Here is a 27,330-nt window from a genome sequence, read left to right as displayed (position 1 = left end):
TGGGTTGACGGTGTCATGCATAGTCTCAAGGGTTCTAACCTGGGTGGTGGACACCCCAATGGCCCTTACAGGCTCCCCCTTGGCGGGGGTGGGTGAGGGGATCTCACTTTCGAGACCTGAGCTGGTGGGGTCTGGGGGTGGGTCCCCAGGGGAGGAGGCAGGGGAGGAAGGCACAGGCTTGCTCATGGTCTTCAGCGGGATGTTGCTAATGGTGCCTCCTCCACAGGCCTCGGGTAGGGGTTGCTTCTGCAGGGGTGCGGGGCACTGGGGGTGAAGGCGGGGAGCTGGAGGTGCCCCTGAGGTCCCTGAAATACATGGCTTTTGGGGGCACTGACTCCCAGCTGACCTGAAGGCCTCATACGAAGTTAAAAGCCAGGGAACAGCGAAGACCAGGCCTGGGCCAGTGAGCCCCTGTCCCCACCTGCCCTGTAGCCCACCCAGGCCTCTTAGCCAAGGGGAATTAAATATTGTCCATTCTGCATTTTGGCAAAGTCAGTCCTTGGCCTCAGTTCCTTGGGGCCATGGGGCTGTTATCACCACCGGGGTCTGGCTACTGCAAGGCCCAGGCTGAGGAGGAGCAGGAGGGGGAGGAAGGCGCAGGGGTGCGGACAGCAGGCGGCGGAGGTCTTTGCCCCCTCCCGCTCGGACAGGCCGGGGAGGGCGTGTGTCAGGGGTGTCCGGGAGCTGGAACTCTTTTTGCTGGACTTCCGGCCACAGAGGTCATCTGGGCAGCCATCACCGCTGCCAGAGCCACTGCTGTCATCACCTGGGAAGGAGAAGAGGGTCTCACAGGCTCGTCCCCACTCAGAATGTTGAGTGAGGCCTCCCCTCCCATGAGGACCCCATGTGCCTGGGGACCTGATGTCCTTCAGGTGTAGAAGCCAGTGGCACCCTGACCATAGCAGCCTAACCCTGTGGGTAGCCTGGAGACCCTGGACTCCAAGTCTGCCTCCTGTAGTCCCACCTGAGCAGGCCTCAACCCTGCCCCGGGACGTGCGCTGTGTCCATGCCTAGGTGGCAGCAGTGGCCTCACAGCCACTGCAGGGCACAGGGGCCAAGGGCTCAGGTGGGGGAACCTGGAGGGCGCCTGGCCCCCTTCCTCTCCTGGGCAGGCCTATGTCACCCCTGTGCTGACCCCCTTGCCCCACCACAGTGGAGCCCCTCTCGTGTCCCCCGCCCCCGCCCACTCCTCACTGGCATCCTGGAAGTCCACGTCATTGCCGTTGTAGGCGCTGCGCAGCCGGTTGGTCATGATCTTCAGCTGCATGATCTGTTGCCGGATGGTCATGTCTGGCTTGGTGATATCGACCTCTACCTCGGGGTTGTTGATCTGGTTGGCCAAGCCGTCACCCATTACCTCGGGGAGGTACCTGGGGGCAAGGTGGTAGAGCCCCAGTGACTGAATCAGCCTTGCAAAGGGGCACTGTCCTAGCAGGACGCCCCACCCCCTAATTCTGAGAGCTCTGGCCTGAGATGCCCATGTAGCCACCTCCCGTCAGGTGTGAGGTGTGGAGCCGGCATAGGCCAGGCGAGGCCCTCCACCCAGCTCCCAGCAGCTGCTGCATGCCATGTGCAGGGTGTACACACACACACACACACACACACACCACCAGGCACCATGTGTACCTACCGGCCCTTGGCCATCCCATTCCAGCAGCGGTCGTCACTGGCGGTGCTCAGGGCCATTTTCTCACTGCATAGCGTCCCTGGGAGGCTGATCCAGAAGTCCTGGACATCTCGGAGCTGGGCCTTGGCCTCAGAGACCTGCCAGGCATCAGTTAGGCCACTGGGCTGCCAGGGCCAGTCTGCCCCCTAACACCTGGGGCGTGGCCACAGCCAGTGGGCCAGCTGTGGGGTCACTCACCAGCTTCTCCAGCGTGCCCATGGGCGGCTTCTCCTGCAGCACCAGCTTGCCCCGGCGCTGCCGCTCTTCAGGGCCAGGGGCCTGGGGATTGACCTTAGGGTTTCCACAGCCCTGGATGACCTGGGGAAACACCACAAGGGTCCTGGAGGGGCAGCAGGGCACCTCAGGCCCAGATGGGGCCACACTTGGGAGCTTCATGCTTACCACACCCTCCTGTCTGCACCTTGGCCGTAAGTGTGTCCTTGTTGTCCTGAAGGATGTTGACAGCCTCTGCCAGCCACACATGCACACTGCCGATGACACTCTCCACCCCTGACGGGCCCCAGAACTTGTCGGTGATGAGCACCATGGAGTCTGGCATAGGCATGAACAGACAGGTGCACACGTCACCACGAATCATGTTCAAACCAGTCTCAGCAACAGGGTCAAAAGCACAGGTCAGCATGGGAGACTGTCAGCGCACTCTGGTTGGCCAGCGTATTGTCATAAGCATGGGTGGTACACACGTGTGCCCGTGGGCTGGTGTTGACATGGACATGCACAGGGACATTTTGTGTGCTTGTCTGGCTACTCTACTTCCATCTTGATGCAAAATGGCTCACGCAGGTGTTGACATGTGCGTGAGCTAGTGTGTGTGCAACCCCTGCACACTGGTCTGCCTTCTGCCACCATGTGCATTCATGTTCACGTGTGTCCATGTGTGTAGTCAGCACACATAGACGTAAAACTGACACGTCCCTCAGTTTTCTTGTTGGCCACGCATGTCATCACATGTACACTAGCACACGTGTTGGCACGTGCACACTGATGTGTAAGATGCTGACCCACCTGTCAGCACATGTGCCTGCCAATTGACACATGCTGACATCTATGACTGTTGGCTGGCCACATGCCAGCAGATGGACATGTTAGCATGTGTGTTAGCACACATACATGTAACCCACCTCAATGTCAGAGTTGGCACGCACTGGCCCAGTATCAGCACATGTACATGCCAGCTTACATGTGTACTGGCCCACCCTGGGTCTGTGCATATACATGTTGACTCATGCCTGTGTGCATATTGGGGCGTTCATGCTGTGGGAAAGGATAAGGAACTGTGACCCCATAAGGCTCTCTCTGGGTGGCTGCCCCAAGTCAAAGACCACTGGTAATATTCAAAAGGCATCCTTTCCCCTCGACCCATGGCTCCACCCAGATCTGGCTGTGAACTGATACCCCTAGACCCCTGAGTCCAAGCCCTGAGCTAGGGTCCCCCTGCCTCCAGGTGCCTGGCTGGGTGCCTGAGGACAGGCCTGGCTACTCACCCAGGAGATTCCTCCATTCGGCATCCAGGTCAGCCTGGTTGGCAAGGCAGCCCTTGAGCACGTTTCGGCAATAGTCAGGGCAGGGCCGGGCACCAGGGACCCCCAGGCAGTGAGCGCAGTAGACTAGCTTCATGACGGCCCGCGAGCACTCTGGGGCCAGGGGCACCTGGGGACCGAAGGCAGCTTGAGCCAGGCCTCAGCACCCCCCGGGGTGCCTGTTGGACCCTGACCAGCCCTGGGTGGGTGGGGGGGACCTGAGGGAGTCCTGGAGGCAGGACAGTCACAGGACCAGGACTCCCTGGCACCCTGTGGTCAAGAACACTCACAGGAAAGTATGAATACCTTACTGGGTGACTTGCTAGGGACCCTGGCCAGAGACCTGGGTGGTGAAGGTCTGAGCTGATGCCTTCCTCTTACCCAGCCTGGGTGTGGCTGGCATGTGCTGCCCATGCCCCTGCATGCTGTGGGAGCCCCAACCTGCTCGAGCCTCCCCCCTTCTGTCTCCTGTCCGTCCTGACCCCACAGCCAGGATCCACATCTAGCCCCAGGCCTGCTGACCCATCCCACCCCGTGCAAAATATAACGCTGTCAGCAGGCCATGGGGAGCAGCTGGAGCAGGGGCCCTGTGGGTCATGGAGGGGCTGGGACACTGGGCTGAGCCCAGGGACATGGGAGACAGAGCGTGGAGGCCCTGGGGACTTCTGTGAGCCTGGGCAGCTATGCACACCTGGGCCACCTTCCGGACCACGTCGCTGGCCACGCCCAGGCCCTGCACGAAGGAACGAGCAGCCACAAAGGCGCGGGTGGCTCGTAGGCGCAGCTCCCGCGGGGCCTCCCCGAAGGGCCGCAGCGCCTCAGCCTGCTTGCCCAGGCAGTCCAGGTAGTCGTCAGGCAGCAGCAGTTGTGGGTGCAGCTGCCGGAAGAGGCGCTCGAGCAGGCGGGCCCAGAACTCTGCCAGCGTGTCCTCTAGGTGCAGGTTGGCACCGCGGTAGTAAAGGCGCAGCTCCGTGTACAGGTCCCGGAAGGCCCTGGCGCTCTGCGTGTACAGCTCCCCGAAGGTGCTGGGGAAGGCGTCCTGCAGAGTCCGCTCCGAGTCGTTCAGCAGGCGCTGGAAGTGGTCTGTGCACAGGGGAGGGGTGAGGCTTGGGCTGCCCTTCGACCCCACTGGCTGCCTGGATGCTGTGGCAGTCGCATCAGAATGCCCGCCTAGGACACCTGCTACCCTGAGAATATACCTGTGTGGCCAGCAGAGCTGGTACTGAGCTGCAGTGGCCAGATGGGCCAGGGGGTGAGCGGAGACCTCACCCTCCCACCATGGTGCAGAGGCCCAGGCAGCAGGTTCTCTCCTGGGTCTCAGGCCTTTGACACCTGCCAAGTCGCCCATCCCTGGGGAAGACCCACCCCCTTGCCCCGTGCTGTGCTGGCATTCTGCAGTTCCCTGCAGCAGGCCTGCACTCACCGTCGAAGCTGCGCAGCTGGGCAGCCAGCATGGTCTGCAGGGTGCGGCTGCTGTCCCGCAGTGCAGTCTCCAGCTCAGCCTGGCTGCGGTTGGCCAGATTCTCCTCCATCTCACTGGTGCAGCAGGTATAGCCCTGGGGGCAGATCCGCAGATGCTCACCTGTGAGGAGGGGTGGGCATGAGGAGGAGCCAGGAGGGCAGCCTCAGGCTCTCCTGAGTACAGGGGCGAGGACAGCAGGCCCAGGATGTGCCTGCTGGGATCTGGCACAGCCCTTGTGTGAGGACAGAGACCAGGACCCAGGCAAGGCTGGCCTGGGTCCTGCCACCTACCAGGATGTGACACAGGCAGGGCCTCCTCCCAGTTCTTCAGAGGTAATTGTCACCCTGCACCCAGCCTGCTGCACCCACATACTTGAGAAAGACCTGATGCAGGGGCCCCAGCAAAGACCTTGCTTCAGGGTGCTTGAGGGGATGGGGAGGGCTGCCCGGTCTGACAGGTGCCCCTGGCCCAGGCCTGTGGCTGAGAATGGGAGGGAGGGAAGGAAGAAACCCTAGCCTCCTCTCTCCCAACACCAGCCTCAGGAGGCACCAACCTTCCATTGTGACACCTTTTCTGGGCTGGGCAGACACAGTGGCCCCACAAGTCCCTGGAGCCTGGCAAGATCCCAGGCACCCCACTGCAGGCGACAGGCTCTGCGTGGCCATCTGACCACGCCCTGAGCCCCCTGGACAGCAGAACACACCCTGTGTCCCTCAGGCATTCCTTTGTCCTCTCTCAGTCCTCTCTCTGTCCCTGACCCAGGCTGTCCTGCTTGGGTGTCCTGGTCAGCATGACAGTGGTGGCGCCAATGGAGACAACTTTGCCTCCTAGTGGACAGTGAGGATAGGCTTTGAGGGGGCACTTGGGTGTGCAGCAGCACACAGCAGGACCCCTGGGCACACACCACAGGTGACTGAGTGACGGGAAATACATGATGCTGGCAGAGGGACGGGGACACATTTACAAAGGTGCCAATCCTAGTCCTATCAGGCTGCAGCCATCCCCATTGTGCAGATTAGGGCTCTTATCCCAGTCACACTGCAGGGGAAGCAGAAACTCAGCCCCCCTGCCCACTGGGTCAGGCCCAGTGGACAGGGAGGCAGAGGCCTGAGTGAGTGGATGGGCTGGGTGAGCAGGAGTTCCAGAAGCCTTCCTCAGGTGTTAGGGCTGGGGCCTGCCAGCCAGAGAGAGGCCAGTCCATTCCACAACTTGATCACTACCCAGGGGGACTGTCATACTGCCTGTCCTGCACTCTTTACTTCCAGGGAAGGCAGGGATAGAGAGGGCATGGGAACCCTCAGGCAGGGAGGCAGGAGGTGGGACACACCAGGATGGACAGAGAGGGGCATGGGCAGCACCTTGGGACAAGTGTAGTCCTGCTGGCATTGCCGTTGGCTGCAGGAGGGATCCTATACCAAGGCCCAGGGACCAGGGAGCCCTTTCCCACAGAAGCCACCTGTGGGCAGACAGCTAGGTATTAACAATTACCAGGAGGCTGAGTTAACCCTCACGAGCCTGCTGGGAGACTGGGTCAGGCTGAACCTGGACATTTTTACCTTCTAAACCCTCCTGAGCAAGCCCCCAAGGTACGTTAGGGCAGGCAGAGAGGGTGGAAGACCCCAGTCTGGGCAGGGGCGAGCTTGTGTGCGGAAACGGCAGCAAGGGACACCTTAATATCCCTGAGCCCTAAATAGGCTGCAGGGGTGGGGTGGGTGGGCCACTAAGAGGGCTGAACCCAGGAGGCTGGGGCAGGGGAGGGTGGAGGCGGAGGCAGGGCAACCCAGAGCTCTCTAGCCTGGGGTCCTGAAATGCTGATGCGGGGGGGCTGAGACATGTGCAGATGGGGTGGTACTCACCTAGACCCCACAAGAGCAGCTCCCCACAGGGAACCAGCACACCATCATGACCCCAGAGCTGCACGATGCCCACTCATGTCAGGGCGGAGCAGTGAGTGGCCCGGTTGTGCCTACCCCCATGAGCCCGAGGCCTGCTAGGTGGGGGTCTAGGGAGACCTCCTGGGAGTTGGCAGGGTCGGGTCGGAGCCTGGCTGTGCGAGCCAGACTGTGTGGCCTCGTAGAGAAGGGGTGCCCTGTCCCAGCCCCTGCCTGTCCCTTTGCTTCTCGGTGGAGCAGAGGCAAAAAAAGGACAGCCACCAGCAAACACCCTGTACCCCGCAGCCTTTACTGATGGAAGTAACATGGGCAGAGGGCAAGTGGCCTGCGACTCGGCAGGAGGTCGCTGAGGCTGCTAAGATGGAGGCACCTCCAGCCTGGAAGGGGGGACCCCTCCCTTATTGGCTCCTCCTACTGTGCCTCTCCCTCTTGAGGTCTCCCAGGGGGTCCCTAGTGGACCCCTCACTCTGCAGATGGGGGTGGGGAGGAGAAGCCGAGGAAAAACAGGGAGAGGTGTGGACAGAGAACTGAAAGAGATACAGAGGCCCCAGGTGCAGGTTCTATGTGGGACTCCCTGGCACTGCCAGCCACCCTCCTACTCACAGTTGTGTGCCCCCTGCCCCGGCAGCCCCTTCCCACTCCCCCATCCTGCCTGGCCACCTCACCCAGCCGCCCGGTGACCTGGGATGTTCCGGCCACCCCAGCACAGCCCCCGTCCCTCCCTCCCTCCTTAGAAAAACACGGGAGTGAAGACACGGAGCCAGAGCCCGGGCGCCGGCTGAGGGCCCCGGGCAGCTGGGCCGAGGCGGCCCCCTGACACCTGCTGTAGGTCAGAGGCACTGGTCAGAGGAGGCTTCGTGCTTCCTTCTGCTGGCCCCAGCCTGGCTTAGGCCTGGGCCTGAAGGTGAGCCCTGGTCCTGCACATCACACGGGCACAGGCAGCTCTGCGAGGCAGCCCCTGCACTTGCAGAAAAGCAAGCCCCTCCTGGGAGAGCGCAAGGGGTGCTGCCCAGAGAGGGATGCGTGCAAGTCCACCCTATCCTGATGCCCTCCTTAGGCCAGAGTGAGTGCCTGCCCCCTGTCCTGTCCCTCTGCCCTCCTCTGGTAAACCCAAGGGAAGCATCAGCCCACCCTCCTCACAGACCACCCCCCTGCACTGAGGTTGCCTGCTCAAGGTCACCAGCCCTGCCCTAGCTGGGCTGGGGACAGGGAAAGTCCCCTTTCTCCTTCCTCAGAACCTTGGCTGACTGTGCTATAGCTGACCAGTCCTTCTAGAATTTTCCCTCTTTAGTCTCTGAGACTCTTACTGCTCCTGGTGCTCCCAGGATTGTTTTGGAGGGAGGTTGCTTGTTTCATGGCAGGTCTGTTCCTCATGCTAGCCCCTTTGGGGCCTCCCCTCCAGGCCTGGCCCAGAAAGACTCCTGTTCCTCAGGCTAAAAGACCCCCTGCTGTCCTGTTTTCTCCACCTGTCTGGGCGCTGACCACCTGGGGGCACCCCAGACTCTGCTTCTCCTCATTAAGCCCTCTGCCAGTCTATGCTTAAAAAGCCTTTGGGCATCACCGCATCACCCTCCTGCCACCTGCTGACACAGCTGTGTCCCCAGTCCCCACCCAGCAACCTCCCCCATGGTGTTAGCACCATCACCCCAAAGTTCCAGGCAAGACCCTGTCCTGACAACAGTCACCATCACTGATGCTGGACAGACTTCAGCCCAGCAGTTGCCTGTGACCACTGGCGCTGAAGCCCTCCCAAGGAGAAGTCAGGGAGATGATGGCGCCATGCCAAGCCCATACCTCCAGAAGCTTCTACAGCTCACACAGAGGCACAACCCACCTTTACAGCTGCGTCCTGGATGCTCTAAACCAATGGACCTGGCACCCTTAACACACTCGAATTCAGTGTGGACAGCTGCCGGCACCACTGACCCAAGGATGCTCAGCATGGTACTCTGGGCATCACGTCCTCCTGTGAGGCAGGGGGAGCCCAGTTCTTCCCTGCCCCTCCCCTCTGCACCACTTTTCCTCACCAACAGACCCTCTTCCCAAAGCCTGTTGTGCCCTTGCTGTTCCAACCCCATCCAGTCCCAGCGGGGATAGGATCCTCTTGGCCTGTCCAGCAGCATGCTTGGGGGGCACTGGACAAATGGCTCTGGGGATGTTTCCAGGGGACCACCCACCATCCAGGTTCCAGATGACATTCCTCTCTCATCTTCGCCACAAAAGCCTACACCCTGGCCAGTCCCTGTCCACCTGGGCACACAACGTCTGACCACAGGGCAGCCTCAGCCCTGCCTCCGGTGAGCATTTCAGCCGCCCCTCGCTCCTGGCTAAAGGCATCCCACACCTGTCACCCAGTCTCGGCTCTCAACATACTTCCCAGCCCTCCCCGCCTGCCCAAAGCCCTTGCCACCATTTCACCCAAATGACAGCGTCACCCAGGTGCCCTGCCGCTGGTGCAGAGCTTCCATCAGGCACTGGGGACCCTCCGCGCTCGCGCTCGGTGGGAAGGGTCCGCCCCCCAGGTCAGCCAAGGCTTCCCCGCCTGTAGAACAAAGGCTGGGCGGCCCCTGCGGCCCCTCCTCAGCCGCAGCAGTGGGGACCGGGGCTCCGCGATGCGGGTCTCCAGTTGCTGGTGGCCAGAGGCAGAGGAGCAAGCAGAGGTCTGGGATACTTGGCAGCGCTAGCGGCGCAGTGAGGAGGGCGCTGCCTGCGCAGTGGGCGCGGCCGGTGCACAGGGGAAGGGAGGGCGCGGGCGCTGGGGCTGCAGCAGGCGAGCGAGCGGGAGGAGGGCGACGCGATTGGCGGGGAAGGGGCTTGTCGCAGTGGGTGCGGCGGGCGTGGGGAGGGGTACGTGGAAGAGGGAGGGGGCTCTCAGGGCTGCGACAAGCAGGCAGGGGGATGGGCCTGGCGGAAGAGGAAGGGGGGCTTGCGCAGGAAGGGGGCTGCGGCAGGCGCTGCAGGAGCAGAGGGGGGACGGGGGTGGCGGGGCCGCTGCGGGACACGGCCGGCGGGGTGAGGGCGGGGTACCCGGTGAGCAGAGGAGGCGGGTGGATGAATGTCTCAGCCAGGGTGGGGAGGCAGGTGCGGGGAAGTGGGGACTGGCCTTGGGGCTCCTGATGAGGGACGACAGGGCTGCAGTGGTGGTCTGAGGGGTAGGAGGGAGCGGACGGATCAAGAAGGTGGCGACAGGGACAGCCAGGGCGGAGATGTGGATGGTGATGAGGAAGTGAGGATGGAAGGGGTCTGGGGAAGCGGACGGCGCCGGGGTCCTGCAGCCTCTCCTCCAGCTCGGCAGACACCCCCCGGGTCGTAGCGCGTGACACCCTTGGCGGCGGCGGCTCCAACGGCGGTGACCCCAGCTGAGGCGGCACTCCGAAGTGAAGGCGCCCAAGACTAAGGGGTCCGGCGGTGAAGGCCAAGGCGCAGGGCCGCACAGGAGGGTCTAGGACAGGAGCCGGAGCAGGAACCGGGCGCGCGGACGTGGGGCCTGGGCGAGCCCGGGACTCTGGCCGCAGTGCCCCACGCAGCGCCGCATCCGCACTGGCGCACAGGACTGAGGGGAGGCGGCTCCGGGGGCAGGGACGTGCCTCTTCCCGCAGCTCCAGCCTCGGCCCCCCGCCCCCACCCCCACTCCGTCTCCCTGGAAACCGCAGGAGGCTCCCAGTGCCCCTCCAGCTGCCCACTACCCACAGACCGGGCCCCTCCCTGACTGTCTGCTGCGCACGAAGTGCTCGGTCCCCGCAGGGCTGGTGCGCAGGGGAGCCAGGGCCTATTCCCAGACACTGATGGAGGTGTCAGTGTTCTCCCCACGAGGAAGAGTAGCAGCTGGCCACCTGGGAGTCTCTCTCCTACTGAACACCAGAACCCCACTGCTGTCTGGGCACTCACAGGCTGCCATTGTCACCCATATCCTGTACCCATACTCTCCAGCCTAAAGTCCCAGGCACCCAGGCCTCCCTCCCATGCCGCCTGCCCCCAATATCCAGATCAGCTTTCTCTCAGAAATAACAACCCCCTCCAGGTCACATCCTTCCATCCAGTACCTACTGCCAGGCCCCTCCTGGTGGTGGCCCAGGCCCTGTTCTAGCTCCCCTCCTCCACCAGGCCTGATAGCCTAGCAGAGACTCCCTCTCCACCCACTTCACACCAGCTATCCCTCAGGGCAATGCCTGGGGTATCCCTTAGCCCTCTTGGCCAGTCTGCAGGTGGACACACAAAGGTCTGCTACATGGACATCTGCTGAATAAAGCTCCCAGTCAAGGTGGCCAAACATCTAAGACTCCTGAGGGCGGGGTTTCACCAAGTAACTTTCATAGCTGCTGTCCAAGCTGCCTGATCCCTGCTCAGGAGACCCGGGGACAGGATACCCTGCCAGCAAACACTACATCTGGGGGTGCCTTGGCAAGGCAGATCATCATCGGATATGGGCCTGGTCACAGCTCTGCCAAGCAGCGTCCCCTGTGCACCTGCCCAGGACTGCCAGCCTGCCTTGCTATCAAAGATCTTCCTGTGGCCTGAGAGCACACTGGGGATGTGGGGGACCCAGAGTCTGTGGTTGCAAGGCAGAGAGCCTCCTCTTGGAGTGGGGCAGGAGGTGCTCCCCAGAAGTCTCACCCACCAGGATACAGAGAGCCTCACGGGGGCTTACTCATCCCTGATGGCCACCCAAGCAAGGGAGAACCAAGCAGCAGAGGGCGGGCCAGTGGGGGCAGCTGTCCCCTAGACCTTGCACAGCTCTCCGTATAACATGCCCACACACCCACAGATGGGGCCACCAGCAATGGAGGAGGCCTAGAAGAAGACTTGCCCTGCCCCCACATCTACACAAGACATCCTAGAACCAGAGAAGGGGACACTGGGGCCACATCTCCACAAAGATGCAGTGCAGGCCCATCTGTCCTGAATGCCAAGCAGGCAGAGGAGGCTGGGCTGGACCACAGAGCACACCCTTCAGTGGCACCCACAGGAGCCCCCCAGGGTCAGGCTACAAAGACCCTGGGATGGGGCAGGTAAAAGAGAAGGGGCAGGGGGGCCTGGCCACCTGCCCCTGGCTTAGCCAGCCCCAGGTCTGGCACCCTGCCTTCTAGTCACCCCCCAACCCCTCATGCCCTTCCCCTGCCCAGCCTTCTTTTTGAGGCTCTTCCTCCCTCCTCGCCAGGTCCCTCTGGGCCAAAACATTTGTTCAGTCTCCCACCTCATGGGGGCTTCCCAATTCCTTAAGCAAGAGGATGCTTTGTCAGGGGATCCCCTTCCTCTCTCTTGCCTCTACAAGCATCCAGATCTGGTGCTGAATAAATAAATACATATACATTGATTTGACAGGGGGCATCCTGTCTAGTGTGGACACTTGAGGGAGCAAGGCCCACTGCCAACAAGCCCATGAGCCCTGTCTCTACCCAGCTCCTCCCTCCCCAGAGGCAGCTCGCCAGCCGGCAGGGTGGCAAGCTCAGGGCTGATGTAGGAGGCTCCCAGACCACAAGGGCTCCCTTGTTCCTAGACGGCTGAGAGAGCATGCGCAGTGGGCCAGACAAGCAATCATTTGCCCTTCGTCCAGGTAAGAATCATCTCACCTTCCCAGCAGCTCATGTTCCTGCTGCCGGAGCCACACCTGGGGAGCTAAAGGGACCTGCCCAATGCCACCAGGCTAGGCATAGCAGCCCTGGCCTTCCCCATGTCTCCCACTGCCAGGGCGCCCTTGAGTCCAATACCAGGAAAATTCCTGACCCTGAAGGTGGAGGCTGAAGCAGGAGCCGACATGCTCTGTCAAGGTTGGAGAGGCCCAGGCGGTTTCCCTGGGGCCCTGCTGAGTCACCATGGCCGCCCAGGCAGCACCTCTGCCCACCTGCCCTGCACAGCAGGTGTGTGGGCTCTAAGCTGGGCCCGCCCTGGCCTGCAGGCAGTTAGGGAGGGCTGCAGCTACACTGCAGGATGACAGCTACATCTGCATTTCAGGTACACAATGAATTATTTTTTAGTACAGTATAAAAATATTTGTACCCAAGGAATTGAAAAGAAATTGAAAAAAACAGGGACATACTCATGTTCATAGCAGCACTACTCACAATAGCCAAGAGGTGGAAAGAGATAACTACCGACAGAAGGCTAGGTATGAGGTATCTGTGTATATACGCAGAGTGGTGTTAAGCCATAAAATGGAAGGAAATTCTGAGACAAGCTCCCAGATGTGTGACTCTTGAGGACAGTGTGCTGAGGGAACTAAGCAGTCACAAAAGGAGAGGTATAGGCGCTGCACAGGGTCACTGATGCCACCTCCCTAGTTGTCAGGGTCACAGAGGCAGGAAGTAGGATGGTTGGGCCAGGGCCTGGCGCTTGGGGAGGGGACAGAATTTCAGAGACTGATGGTGGTGACAGTTGCAGAACGACATGAATGTGCTTAATGCCACTGACCTGTACTCTTAAAATGGTTAAAATGGTAAATTTTATGTTATACCCATTTTACAACAAAAATGCAAACAACTTTTCCCCCAAAAATGTTTGGGACAAACTTGTATTAAATATGTGTGCATAATTACACTAAAACTTAAATTATTTATTTGAAATTAAAATATTTGGAATTTACCACATCACAAAATGATTCGCTATCTGAAATTCAATCCAACTGGGTGTATTTTTATTGGCTAAAGCTGGCAGCCCTGTGGGAGTGTTAGGAGGTGCCTGCCTGAGGTCATACAGGTAGGCAGGTCTCCCTACCTGCAGCCCCTCCCCCCAGCCACCTGTGGGCACCCACATCTCAGAGACTGAGACCCTGTCCAGGTTGGCAGCAGGGACAAGGGGGAGTCGGAGCTGCTTTTGTCTTCCTACAGCCCCCAGCCTCTCTGGAGAACTACGGCCAACTGCGATCAGCACTGCCTTATAACAGGCAGACATGACCATCCCCAGTCTGCAGACAGGAAGACTGAGGTTCTCGGGGTCATGTGGCCTGCCCCGTCTCCTGCTGGCCTTCCTCTGTGGGCCTGAGCACTTCCCCTCCTCACTCCCCTCACTGAAGGGGAGAAGGCAAAGGCCCAGTGGTCCCAGGTATGGAGATGAGGCTTCTCTTGTAAAACCAGGGCCAATGAGGCCTTATCCAGAGTCAGGCCTGACCACCCTTGCTGGCCTGCCTGTCCCATCACTGACCTGGAGCTGCTGAAAATTAGCATGTCCCCAGGCCACCAGGCAGGAGCCAGGAAGGACACAAGGGAGGAGGGACAAGTTACCAGCTACCATGCTAGTCATACAAGCCCACTGCCAGAAGGTCCTTCCCAGGTCCTCTGAGCACATGGAGAGTTCCCAGCCCACCGGGCCTGTGGGTTTTGGGAGCAGGTGGAACATGGGGACCCTCCTGCTCTCTGGCTCTTGCAGCCATTCTGAGGGGCATTCAAGCTGGAAGCTTCTGCCTAAGATGATGCTCTGTGGAGGCAGAGAGTCCTGTCCACACCCAGACTCGGGTCTGGCAGGCATCCGATGCTCTGGGAAGAGCTCAGTGGTATCACCAGGGTGGGCACATCAGATCTCTGAGGCAGACAGCTGGCAAGGGGACTAGAGGAACCAGCCCCATCCCCAGAGTGAGGCCCGGGGGCGGAGGGGACAGTGGCAGGGCTACATACCTGGGGCTTGCACAGGGTGACCCCATGCCACTGTCTCCCATTCCCTCCTACCTGCCGGGGGTTCCACCCTTGGCTCCCTTCCTGAACACCAGCTGCTACCCTCCAAGGCTGTCCTGAGGGCACCTCCTGGCCTGCCTCGTGTCCCTGTGTCCTGGAGACAGTCTTGTGGGTTCTACTCAGGAGGAGCCTGGCAGCCAATCCCTGGTACAACTCCCAACTTCCCACAACCAGAGCCAGCAAGCAAGAGTTTGGACACCAAAAATTGTGATGGCCGAGGGTGATGCTCAGGAAGCAGCTGTGACAATGACAATGGCAGGAGTCCTCCCTTACAGTCAGATCCCTGGATCGCTGGCTCCTCCCTCGCTATGGGGGTGCCCTTATCCACTGCTGGCCTTCTGCAAGACGGGACAAAGAGAAAGAACAGGCTTCTCTTTCTAACAGGTGCTCTCCTGGCATGACACAGGCCAGGCACAGAGAGGTACAGCAATCTGCCCAAGGTCACACAGCAAGCACTGGGACCCCAGCAGGCTGGCTGGCTCAGGCAGACCAGGCTTTGGCGCCCTCTGAGGACTTACCTCTTTGCTAAGACAATAGCCATTGGGAAAGGCCCTCAACCAAGGCAGTGGCCTTAGTCATCAGCTGGTCACTTCCCTCAAGCCAGTGGTCAACGTGCCAACATGAATAGAGCAGGCAACACTCAAATGTCCACACACGCCTCTTCCTTCATCCAGTCAGCCCAGACAGAAGCTCTCAGAGGGAGGATGGGGACTGTGCTGCATCCTGGCACCCAGAACAGCCTCTGCCTCGGGGATCTCTGCTCCAGGGAAGAGGACGTAGGGGTGGTCCCCTAAGGCACCTGATGTTTGGCTGGAACAGACCTCCGGCCACAGCTGCCCTGGCTTTGGGGTCTAGCCACCTCACCCTCAGCCCCGCATCTCCAGCTGGCCTTGCACTGCCTCTGTTGCTCAGTATGGGGCTGATACCACCCCTTTGGGTACTCCCAGGTGCCAGACCCTGTGCACAGAGTTCAGACACACCAGGCTGGGCTCCCAACACTGTGGGGAAGGGGTGCCCTTTCTCTTTGGCAAGATGCTCAGTCTTGGGGAGCAGGTGCCCTCGGATTCTCATGCCAGCCATCCAGCAGCACATCCCCTTGACCAGCCTCTCCTGCCTGAGAACCCTCCCTGCACTGAGCTCCTTTCCCTCTCCTCAGGCTCCCTGTCTGGATGGGAAAACCCAGCCCTCCCTGTCCGACACATCCCCTCCCTTGTCCTCTCAGCCAGTCCCTGATGCTCCAGGATTCTTGGCCTTGGGCTACAAACTCTAGATGTAGAACATGGAGGCTATTCCTTGGTCGGGGGAAGAGCCTGGGGGGTCTGTGAGTACAGCACAGGCGGTGGCCATGCAAGCTTCTCAAGCCACCACTGAAGACAGGGCAAGAGAAGGCCATAGCTGTACACTGGAGAGTGGCCGACCCATGTCTGGGGGCTTGGGCTTGTCCCCAGGCAGGACGGATTTGCATCACTCAAGAGGCTGTGTGTGGCTGTAACCCCACGAGCAGATGTTTAGATTCACATGTGACTTCCCTTCTTTTTAAGTTACACAAACACATGGTCACTTCAGCCAAGCTAGGCCACCACTCACAGGAAACCCCTAACTTGCCGTCTCTGTGCTGACAGCAGCCCAATTTCAGCAGCAGAAACAGCCCCCAGCACACAGTAGGAGAAGGAGGGCTGCTGACTGATGCAGAGCGCTGTGGTCTGTGTCCACATGGCTTCCACGCAGGCAGATGCCCGAGTGCCCCACTCAGCACAGGGTGCCAGGGAGCCGACCCCACGCCCAACCCCTCACCGCAGCAGGCTTTCCTGGGCACCAGCCTCCTCGTCTTGGCTGCAGGGCCCAACATGCTGCCTGGGGCTGCTTGATTTTCTCTGCATTGTGAGCCCCCTTGGTCATCTGCTGGAGCCTGTAGACCCCTTCTCAGGGTGATGTTTGTTGGTGAAGCATAAAATTATGCAGAGGGTCGCTGAGGAAACCACTTGTGCAGTAATTATCAGAATATTCTAAAACGGGCTGTGACGTGCTGATGTACCCACTTCCCCGTGAACATGCTGTCTGCATAGACTCAGCAGCAGAGCTACACGCAGCTAGAATCACAAAGTCCCGGTAAGCCAGTGGTTCTCAACCTTCCTAATGCCGCGACCCTTTAATACAGTTTCTCATGTTGTGGTGACCCCCAACCATAAAATTATTTTTGTTGCTACTTCATAACTGTAATTTTGCTACTGTTATGAATCATAATGTAAGTATCTGATATGCAGGAGACCCCCAAAAGGGTCACGACCCACAGGTTGAGAACTGCTGCTTAAGTGCACACACCATCTCAAGGTATCTGCTATGAATTTAAAGGAACATAAAAACACTAGCAGTTTCTATTGGTGACCAAGTCCCAGGTCCTAGAATTACTACTGTTCATAGTAAAAAGAGGGCTGAACTTTGGTCAGAGGTCAGCCATGTGGAGGCTCTCTTCCAGCCAGGCTCACGAGCTCCCCTAGCCTCATTCATGTACCCGGGACGGGACTCTAGGTCTGGGGTAAGCTGCCTCCACACTGGTGACTCCACCACAGCTTCCCTGCCCTTCTGGAACCAACTCCATCCCCCCAGGTGGCCCCCTGGAGCAAAGCAGGTTCCCTTCTCCAAGCTCCCTCTGCCCCAGTAGGGGCCTGTCTGGCTTCAGTTAAGTACTTCTTAGAGAGAGCTGCTGGGGTGGTGGGGGGAGGGGGCAGCCCAGCTTCTTGGGTATATTCTGCACGTGCAGGATTCCAGGGCTCCCTGACTATACTGCTAAGTGCCTAAATTGCTGTGATGGCAAAAGTGCCTCAAGGCAACTGCTTCTGGTCTGGGGGGCATCTCCTGGTCCTGGGCGGGCCCTTCCCAGCCTGTGTCTGACCTGCAGCTGTGCCTCACCCAAAGTCCCCAGAGCGGAGGCACACTGGGAGGCACCAGTTCTGGGTGGTCAGCAGTCGGGAAGGGAGGATGCCAAGATGCCCTAGAGCAGGGGTCCTCAAACTTTTTAAAACAGGGGGCTAGTTCACTGTCCCTCAGACCGTTGGAGGGCTGGACTATAGTTTTTAAAAAAAATATGAACAAACTCCTATGCACACTGCACATATCTTATTTTGAAGTAAAAAACAAAACAGGAACAAATACAATCACACGGCCTCATGTGGCCCGTGGGCCGCAGTTTGAGGACCCCTGCCCTAGAGTGTCCTGAGTATAGACCATGACTGGCATAGGTGGCGGGGGTTCCAGGGACAGCAGGGCTGGATCACCTAAGAGACTTGTCTCTTAAAATACCTCCTTTGGTCCAGTGTGTCCCAAGCTCCATGGTGACGGGAGACACCTGTGAATGTCTGAGCCAACCCTGGTGGCAGGTGGCATCAGCTTCCTCCCCCTGGGGCCTGGCAGATGGTCACAGGTGGGTGGGATGTACTCCCTGAGGCCCCTAGACCTGGGGATGGGCGCTCGTGGCTCAGATTCCTGAGAAGACACTTGGATGTCACACATGGCTCCAGGCACCAAGGATGTACTAAGATACAGGGACACAGGAGGACCACAGACTGTGAGGACACAGAAGACGGACTTAGGACCCCCCAGAGGCCCCAGGATGTGCTCAGACAGCTGGTCTTACATACGGGGACACTGTCTGAAGATGTGCACACTCCACACTGCCTGCAGGTCCAATGCTGGTGAGGGACCCAGGAAGACACAGGGCCATCACTGCTGTGTGACCTTATCCAAGGCCTCAGCTCATCTCTGGAGGAAGACATGCCATCCTGTCCTGCAAAGCATTAGGGATGCCACAGCCTGAATCTTTCACCACAGGGCAGCCAGCTGGGGCATCAACAAGGTTCAGGATAAAGACAGTACTTGCCAGGCTGAGGGCTGCTGGGCTTGGGAGGCCTGGAGGTCCTCACTAGACTCTGGGCTTCTTGGGGGAAGGAACAGAAAGTGAAGGTCCTGTGCCCATGAGCCTGGCCAGCTCACTCTTGTCTCTCACAAGGAGGCAGTACAGCAAGCTGAGCACTTAGCCCCACCGGCAGGACCAGCTCTGGCCTTAGGAGATCCCCCGCTGCCCCCTCCCTAGGCATGCTGACTGACCTTCTGTCCTCCTAGCCAGCTGGCTGGGCATGTGTCCCCCTAGCCCTGACTGAATGGAGCTGATCTGTGCTCAGAGCCCCACGCCCTTTTGGTTCTGGCCCCAGTGCCCCCCAGTCTTCTGGGTCCCTTCTTTGTGCCTGTGGGGCAGTTGTGGCCTTGGCTTAGCTCCCAGTACTCTGACCCAGCTTCATCCCTGTAAGCCTGGCCAGAGTGGTGGTGACCCACTCAGCAAGCAGGTGGTGGGGCCTGGCTTGGGGCAGCAAGGCCTCTGGCCCAGCTCTGCTCTGAGCCCCGAGGACCCACCTCTGGGACTCAGTCTCCCATCTGGGCACCAAGTGGTACTCAGCCTGCCTGGCACACAGCCAGCCCTGCCTACTCTGTAGTCTCCTGGGGCGTTTGGCAGAGGAAGGTGGAGACAGAGTGGCCGGGGACAGCCAGCTCACTGCAGTGGCCCATCACAGACCCCCCTGTACGAGCCTGGGGGGCCCACATCTCACCTGGCTCTAGCCCTGCGCTGGGCTCTGATCCCTGCTTCTCCTAGCAGGGAGGCCTTAGGGACAGTGTGTGCCCAGCTCTCCTCCTCAGAGATGCAGCTGAGGCTGGGGTCGGGGCCCAGGCTGTCCTGCCACCCTCCAGGCTGCCAGGGCCAGAAGTGTACTGCATGGATGAGCAGCGCACCACCTTGGGAGACAGCTGCCACATGCACCCATGCAGTCCCCTGCCACCTCCCCAGCATAACACTGGCGTCCTGAAGGCTACCTGCTCAGGCTCTATGAAATGCCCCAAGGAAGACATATCCATGGGTCAGCTCTGGCTACCGTGGGGATGACTGTCACCCCTGCCTTGCCACTATGACATGAAGGGAGGAGGCAAGGGGACCCAAAGCAATGCAGGGCCTAGAGCTGAGGCTCCCCGAGTCTGTAGGGACCAGGCTGTAGCCCAAGAATGCTGCCAGCAGGCCTGAACCGTCCTCACTGCTGCAGGGCCTCAGTGCACATCTGTGGAGTCTTAAGCCCAAGCCAGAAACACAGAGATGACAGCCCGCTCTGAAGAGTTACCAAATACCACAGTCATCAAATACCTAGAATCAGGGTCTCTCATATCAGGGGGGAGGTGGCTAGGACCATGAGGCAGGTGTGATGGACTTGCTACCCACTTTGAGCTGAACTGTGCCCCCCAAACTCATGTGATAAAGCCCTAACCCCAGAATGTGACCTTAGCTGGGAGTGGGATGGGTCTTTGCAGATGAAACTGATTAAGATGAGATCAGAGGGGCCCCTAACCTAACACGAATGGTGTCTTTACATGAAGGGGACATTTGAAGACAGATGTGCATGCAGGGGGGACACCATGTGAAGATGACAACAGATTTACAAGCCAAGGAACACCAGCAACCGCCAGAGGCCAAGAGCAGCCAGGAACTGACTCCTCGACAGCCCAAGGGCTCAGCCAACAACACTCTGACCTCAGACTCCCAGGCTGGAAGTCAGAGAGAAGGTCTTGCAATAAAGCTGCTCAGAGTGGGCAGCTCCATCACAGCAGCCCTGAGCGTCCCTGGGCACACGGAGGCCCTGGGATTATTTGCCACCCAGAATGGAGTAAGGTCTGCCCAGAATGGGGGTGCTGGGAAACAGGAAAGGCCTGAGTGTGTGGCTGCCTGGGGAAGATTATGGGGAGGGGTAGGTGCACCGGGAAGGCAAGCCAGCCAGGAGGGCTGGGAGAGGTTGAGGCGTGGGTGGGGAGATGGGGGAGGCTGTCTTAGCCCCTCCCCCTCAGGGGCTCCTGAACCCACCCCAGATGCAACTATTACTGAATTAGGGCAGTGAGTGTGTGCCCATCACATCCAGAGCTTCCCCAGCACCCACAGATGGCCAAGAGCAGCCATGGAGGCTGGAGGCCTAGGCCTATCCCCCCACACGGAACCCACACGAAAAGGACGAGGCAGCCCCCACTCACACCTGGCTGCCATGTGCTCCCACCTGTACAGTGGCCTGGATGTGGGCCCTGCAGGGGAGTAGGGAGAGAGAATCGCCCCATTCCTGGGGACCAAGCTTCAATACCCCACCCCCCAGGAGACTTCAAGCAGCTCAGGGCACCTGCCTGGGCCTGTTCTCAGACATATGTCGGCAAGAAAGGCGGCCAGCACACATAGCCATGAGGAGCTGAGGCTCCGGGAAGGTGGCCCCAGTCTGAAGCCCCTCTCAGAAGGCAGGAACCCACACCCTCCAGGTTGTGCTGAGTGAGCATGGGTGAGACTGGGGCAGATCAGAGCAGGCAAGGGGACCCGGCAGAGGCCCCATCCTTAGGAGTGCCACCACCACGGGGCGAGTTTTGATCTGAAACTGCTGTGCACCAGGCCTTGGGGAGGTCGGTTTGCTTTAAAGAGTCTCTAACCTCTCACTGCCTGGCATGTCCAGGCCTGGGCATGGTAGATGCAAGCCTGGGCCTGACCTGACTCTCATGTGGCCTAGGGCGAGCCCCCATCCTGGCCCATCTTGAATCTAATGCTAGCCCATGGCAGACACCTGTGCCATGCATGTGGGTTTTGGGGAGCAGACAAGAATACCCCCACACACCCATGGAGCTCTCCTCCAGGCTCAGAGACCAGCTGTGCGTGTGACCCCAGGTCCTTGCCAAGGAGGCTTCCTTGGCCCCCAGCAGACTCGCTAACCACAGGTTTACACTGTTTCTAATTAGCCCTGTCCTGGGGGCACGAGTTACCAACAGACCAACCTGTCCTGTCCCCCTGGCTTGGCACCTGTGAGCCCCAGTGGGTTAACAATAGCCCCATCTACCTATTATTCCTGGGGGACTTGACCCAGTGTGAAGAGGCCAGTCTCTCCCCACTCCCACACTGGGGCTTCTCCTTTGGCTGGCCAGGGCACATGGCCAAGCCACCCTCTGTGCATACTCTAAGGCCACCCAATTCCTGCCCCTGGGAATAGCCCTCCTTAGCAGGCTGGAGTGGCCAGTACTGAAGGCCTTTTTGACCATCAGGCCTCTGGAGCCAAGCAGGAGGGTGGGGCCAGGCTTTGTGGAAGGCTGACTCCCAGCAGCACTGTCAGGAGGGATAGAAAAAGACTGGGCAGGGAGGCCAGGAGGAGGCTGGAGGTGTCTCCAGAAAACATTGAGCCTAGGACAGAGCAGCCCGACCTGGTTTTACTGTGCGGTAGTTAATACCACAGGCTTTGGGGCCAACCAGATGGGTGCTCAGAAAAGGGCTTCTCCAGGCCTTGGTGCTCTCACCTGTAAAGGGGGTTTACAAAGACTCCTCCTGCTGGTGTGTTAACAGGACAGTAATGGGGATGCTTCACTAGGCTTTGGGCTGTACACTGGCCCCAGCAGACAGCCTCCAGGGAAAGGGGGGCGTTGGCCTGAGGCTGCCCACTCCTGCTACCTTCATGGTGCTTGGGAGGGCTCACTTTCTCACATGTGAAAATGTAGGCACCTGCTCCCAGGCCCAGTAGGGGGCTTCCTGACCCCCGGAGGAGTGCTGCAGCAAGCATGGTAGCCTTCCTGGCACTGGGGGAGGCTGGAGGTTCCAGCAAGGACTCAGGCTGTCACATCACGCAGGGCCCCTACTTCAGCCCAGTCCCAACTTGGTGGGATGATGAAACCTGAGATCTGCACACAGTGGAGGGACAGAGCAGCAGGGCACAGGTGGGGACCAGGTCAGGACCCATGCTGAGCCGCACTGGGGCAGGAGGTGGAGGCTTCTGCTTCTGGACAGGACAGGGTGTACAGAATCTTCTACTCTGGGGAGGGGCTGTGTGCCAGGTGGCTTCTAAGAGCCTACTGGCCACAAGTGAGAGACAAACACCAGTGGGTCCTCGTAGGCTAAGCCAGGACGATCCATTCTAGGATGTGGGAAGGAGGCCCAGGGCTTTTGAGGACCCTCCCCCCAGACTGCCTGGCGCCCAGGTGTCAGAGCAACATGAGAAGGAAAGTCTCCCAAGGATTCCTGCTGAGGGGCCAAAGGGTGTGGGGGCATGGGGATCCTCCGTGTAGGCTCCTGGGCACACAGGCACCTACTCTGGCTGGTGGGCAGCTGCAGGCTCAGGGCACAGAAGCAGCCAGGCCATTCCGGGCACTGACAGCCCCATTCCCCCTCTGACCTCCTACCTGCCACACTGTCTCAGGCTGGGAGACCTGGGGAAGACCCTTTTCTCCCACTCCCACCCAGGATGGTTGGGCACAAATGGGGATGAGCACGGGTCCACTGGCAAGTGTTTACTGAGTACCTGCTTTGGGCCAGGGGCCAGGCTGGGCTCTGTGGCTACAGCAGAGAGCCCGACAGTGGTCACAGAGAGCTCATGCTCCAAGGCAGGGACACTGGGACCCCAGCAAATAGCAAACAGGTGTCCAGGGGACACCTAAGGCCCAGAAACAACCTTGCCGGGATCTGCTGGCTCATGGGTGTGATTCAGCATGAGGGCTATGGCCATGTGGATGCACTGGGGTGCCCTGTGCCTCCACTCTACCTGCCGTGCAGTGCCCTGGCAGAGGGCCGGCCAGCCAGCCCCCACAGGGGCATGCTCTGGCTGCTGCCCCCGCCTACCTCCTTGACTAAACAGTAGTCTCTAATGGGGAATCTAGTACATTCTAAAATTTCCCTCTTTTAGGAGCAAAGTCCCCCATTGCCCATGACCATTTCTGGTCCCAAAGTCAGAGGCTGAAAAGGCCACCCACACACCCAGGGCCACCTCCCTCCCCTCCAATCATGAGGACTCTCTGGTCTCCACCTGGCCCTGCCTGAGTCAGCCAAGCCCAGTGCAGAATCTCTGTAGGTGTCCCACCTTTGGGGAGTTGTGCCCTTCTGAGGAGTTCCACTGGGCTGCAGGAGAGGGGCCACCAGAGGGCGCCCAGTGCCCAGAAGGATGCCAGGCCTGGCGCCACAGAGCAGGGACGCCAATGGGCTTGGCTGCCCCTAGGACTGCCACTGTCCCAGGAGGTCACACTCTTCCCTCAACTCATGCGGCACCCACATTCTCTTCAGTGCCCGGGGCCCTATAGGGTTCTCTACAGTTCTAGGGGTGATGGGGATGCAGCCACAGGGGTTTCAGAGGCCCTCTGGCAGAAAAGGCATTAGGAGTCTTGCCCAGAGAGCAGCCCGCACCCCAGGCCTGGGGGGGAACCCTGGCAGCAGGCATGGCCCATTATGGCACCATGTTTAGGCAGTGGCAGGACATTCATATTCCCCGGTCACACAGAGAAGCCAACACCATTTGCCCTGCACTCCCACCCCAAGGGTGACAGGACCAAGCTGTCCAGCTCGACCCCACCTCAACCACCCCATCAAGGCCTTCCTTCTCTCCTGGGTGACCACCCACACTCTGCCTCTACCTAACTGGGAACTGTGGCCTGTGGATACAAGCAAGTTTAGGATGGTCCCTAAACTAAGGTTGCAGCTATAGAGAGAGTAGGGATGTGGTAAAAAGGGCGATGGGGCTGATGGCTTGGGGAGCCAGAAAGGCCAGGGATGGCCAGGTACAAGTTCCTCTGCTTGTGCGTGAGGAGGGAGGGCAGAGGTGCCGCAGACCAGGAGCTGAGCTGAGCCATGCCCAGGGCTTTGTGCTGCCCCCCCATGCCCATGGCGGGTAGAGGGAGCCCAGTTAGGTGTGGGAGGCAGCGTGACCACAACAGGGCTGCATCTGCTGAGGGAGGCACAGGAAGCCCTGCTGCAGGGACTTGTGAGGGGTCCTGTAAGGAACCTCAGGCTCCGGGGCCTCAAGGGATTCCCCAGGAGAGAGCCTCATGGTGGGCAGGGGCCAGAGCCTGGCCGCTCCCCTCTCACCCACCAATGCCTTGCTAGGGGCCATCCTCCACGGATTTGCTGCTGATCTTTCTTGATCAGAAGCCTGGTGGGCCATGGGCGTTCCCAGTCCCAAGTCACCATTTGAGTGTGGCCCTTCGCCGGCTCCCCAGAGCAGGAACTTGGACTGTTTTGCTCCTGTCCACTGGGTCCCAGGAACTCTGCACTGATCCAGGGTGGCTCCCCACACATTTGCCGATGAAGCCCAGGGTCCTGGAGGTCCTTAGAATGCTGCACCCCCCCCACTGCCCCACCCTCACGTACACTTCTGTCTCCAAAGTCCGGCGCGGAGAGGAGGGCAGGTCTGCAGACAGCTGCAGGGCCCACGCGGCCGCCAGGAGGGCCGCTGTTCTTACAAAGAAATGACATGGCCCTGGGCGGGATCCAAGGCGCCGACCACCTGCAGCTGGGCTTGCAGCTCCAGGCCGCCCAAATGCCAGGCAGGGGCCTGGGTGCGCACAAGTTCCTCGGCAGAAATCCCTAAGAGGCGGCGGCGTCTGACTCGTGGAGAAGCGCCCAGCTCGCTCCCTCTCTGCTTCTCCACCCCGCCCCCTACACAGAGGGGGTACACTTAGAAAACTCAACTAAGTTGCCCTTACTGGAGACCCCGCGGGAAACCCCAGGCAGGACTCGAGATGCCTCTTGGAGAGATCACCGTCAGCTGCGCCCCGACAGCCCGGCCACACTGAGCCTGGGCAGGGCCCCGACAGCCGGCCCCGCGGCGAGGGCGGCCGACACTATGCTCTGAGGCTCGGACTCCCCAGCCCGCCGGCGCGCAGGGCCCAGCCGCTGACCAAAGAGGCCCAGCAGGAGCGCAACGAGCCGGAGACTGCCGGCCCGTAGACCGTAGCCCGGCGAGAACTGCTCCGCGGAGAAGGGGCGGTTTGCGGGTTGCGGGGGGCGACCGAGAGGAGCATAAGAGACCAGGGTGAGGAAGGGCGGCGCGGAGTTTGGAGGCGAGGGCAGCGGGGGCGCAAACGAGCGGAGGCTCAGGGGCACTAGGGGCTGGGGCCACTGGGCGCTGGCAGCGGGATCAGGCGCCTGGGGCGTATGGCCGCACCGGGCGGACCAGAGACAGAGCAGGGGGCGCAGGAGAGACCCCGCGCACGACTGGGTCGGTGCCCGAAGCCCGGCCGGGTAGGGGTCCCCGGACGCCGTGCCCTCAACTCACCCGAGATCTCCGCCTGGGGCACGTCGCTTAGGCTAAAGCCCTTGGCCCCGTAGATCTGGCGGACTTCGCTGCAGCTCCGACTCTTGCTGGCAGGGTCCCCGCGGGCGCAGGAGATGAGCGCAGCGGCCGCGCACAACAGCCACCAGCCTCGGGCCCGGAGCTCCATGGCGGGGCCGGTGGCGCCCCCGGCCGCCCGCCCGCGCCTCCCTAGTACCCCGGCCGGCCCCTGCGTAGCCTTCGCCCGCGAAGGGCAGAGCCAAGGTCCCCGCGCGCAGCTCTCAGTCCAGAGGCAGCGGCGGCAAAGGAGGCGGAGACAACAAAAGCCGGCTGCGGCGGCGGCGGCGCGGAGCGCGCGGGGCGCGAGGTCCGGCCGCTCGGTCTGGCCGCCCAGCGCGCGGCGGGAGGGCGCGCAGCCCGGGCTCAGCGCCTCCCCTGCCGCCGGCCCAGCCCCTCGGCGGCGGCGGGAGAGGGGCGGGGCGGGGGGGAGCGCAGGGAGCACCGGGCGGGGCGCGGCGTGGGGGCGCGATCCGGGGCGCCCGGGGCCCTCCTCCGGCTCGGGGGGACTCGAGGGCCTACCCGGCCCGTGCTAACCTAGCGATTGCCGGGCTGAGGCGTGAAGACCCGGGAGCGCGAGGGCGGCGTCCGGGGTTCCCGAGGGTGCGCCCCCCACGCCCAGCGCCACCGCCTGCAGCACCACCTGTGGGGGCGGGGACGGGGGCGGGGGTGCGCGAGGCAGGGTTTCCCCCGCCGGACGTGACATCACGCCTTCTGCGCCCCAATCAGGGGCTTCCCCGCCCCCAACCGAATTCAGCATCCTTCCCCTCTGCTCCCTCCCTTGCGCGCTGGCTTCCTGTACCCTGGTTTCGCACTCCGCGCAGCCGCTCCCGTAGCGCTTTCTCCCCGCCTTAGCGCCTCTTCGCTCCGCAGCCCCTCGGTCCGCTGTCTCCCCCGTCCCCTTATATTCCTTTCCAGGCGTCTCTCTGTAGGCTCCAGTTCACACCTGATGTTTTCGTGGAGAAGGGTGGGGGTCGGGCAAGAAACGAGAGCTCATCTCTCCCAGCCCCTGCAGAGAGGCGCCAGTCGACTTAGTTGCTGGAGATTGACAGCTGGTTTCTTGCTCCCCTTGCGCGGGATCTTTGGGGTAGTTGGCCTGGGCTGCTGGAGAAGGGACAGTGCTGGGACCGACAGCTGGTCAGATTGCCGAAGGGACGAGGGCGTGTGCGGAGTATCGGAGGGTGGGAGAGCCAGCAGCCTCAGCCGCATAGTGGAGCCAGCCCGATGGGTGTCTGGGAGGCGATGAGGGCTGAGCGCCTTGGTGCTGGTACCTGGAGGGCTTCTCCGGTCATCCGAGGGTGCCATGTGGCAATAAAGGCCTCTAAATATCAGGGTCTGTGGTTTCACCTCAAAGCTGAAACGGCCCACGGTGGGATGGTACCACCATTTCTTCACCCTCATGGCTGAAGGCCTGTCCCCTCTAATAGTCTAGAGCAGGAAGGTGGGCTCCAGGCTCCAGCCTTCACCTCTACCTGGGGGTCTGGAGGTGTTGGCTCAGAGACCTCAGAAGGGCCTGCCTTGCCCACCTGAGCAGGCTGCTCTCTGCACCAGAAACTGAGTCATGCTGGAGAGGTAGGCTTTGGGGGACCCAGTGCAAGTGTGCCGTTCTTTGCCCCCCCCCCCAACCTGTGCTACACCACATTCTGACTCTCAGACCCCCATGCAGCGCCCGTTCTGGGCCTGCTCTGTCTTGCCTGCCTGGTTCCGTGCCAGCACGCCCCGTTACATCGGAGATGCCTGGTCCAGTAGGGTTAGGGGAACCTGGCCCAGGCTCCTACCTTCTCCGTGCCATAGGCTGGGGTCAGGTGAGTTATGTAGGCTTCCTGGGAGCCTGGACTCAGTGTGAGCCCTGGGCAGAGGCTCTGTAGTCACCTATGGTGACTGGACTCACTGTCCAGGCTTTCTCAATCTGACCAGAGTGGGCAGTTCCTCTGGGCAGGGTCAATGTCCAGCCCATTTCTGGC

At 60.7% G+C, this 27,330-nt stretch overlaps 1 protein-coding gene across 3 annotated transcripts; it reads right to left on the bottom strand.

Moving 5' to 3' along the window:
• Positions 1 to 460: 460 nt before the first annotated feature.
• On the bottom strand, positions 461 to 26,297 carry GPC1 (glypican 1). 3 transcript variants are annotated; one of them, XM_053598358.1, is made up of 9 exons: positions 26,169 to 26,297; positions 4,631 to 4,789; positions 3,899 to 4,290; positions 3,172 to 3,337; positions 2,088 to 2,218; positions 1,865 to 1,984; positions 1,631 to 1,764; positions 1,195 to 1,370; positions 461 to 766 (listed from the first exon to the last, which is right to left on the bottom strand). In XM_053598358.1, exons 2-9 carry the CDS (start codon positions 4,737 to 4,739, stop codon positions 534 to 536), a joined length of 1,461 nt encoding a protein of 486 aa, XP_053454333.1. In that variant the 5' UTR covers positions 4,740 to 4,789; positions 26,169 to 26,297; the 3' UTR covers positions 461 to 533. The 3 variants fall into 3 exon arrangements, with proteins under 3 accessions (XP_053454333.1, XP_053454332.1, XP_053454331.1); XM_053598357.1 differs by lacking the exon at positions 26,169 to 26,297 and adding an exon at positions 25,313 to 26,025; XM_053598356.1 differs by lacking the exon at positions 26,169 to 26,297 and adding an exon at positions 8,396 to 9,375.
• Positions 26,298 to 27,330: the final 1,033 nt, after the last annotated feature.

The sequence above is a fragment of the Nycticebus coucang genome, chromosome 7 (genome assembly GCF_027406575.1).
Source record: "Nycticebus coucang isolate mNycCou1 chromosome 7, mNycCou1.pri, whole genome shotgun sequence".
Classification (NCBI taxonomy): Eukaryota; Metazoa; Chordata; class Mammalia; order Primates; family Lorisidae; genus Nycticebus; species Nycticebus coucang.
Note: the sequence above shows the minus strand (reverse complement) of the source record. Positions and strands in the feature narration are given on the sequence as shown.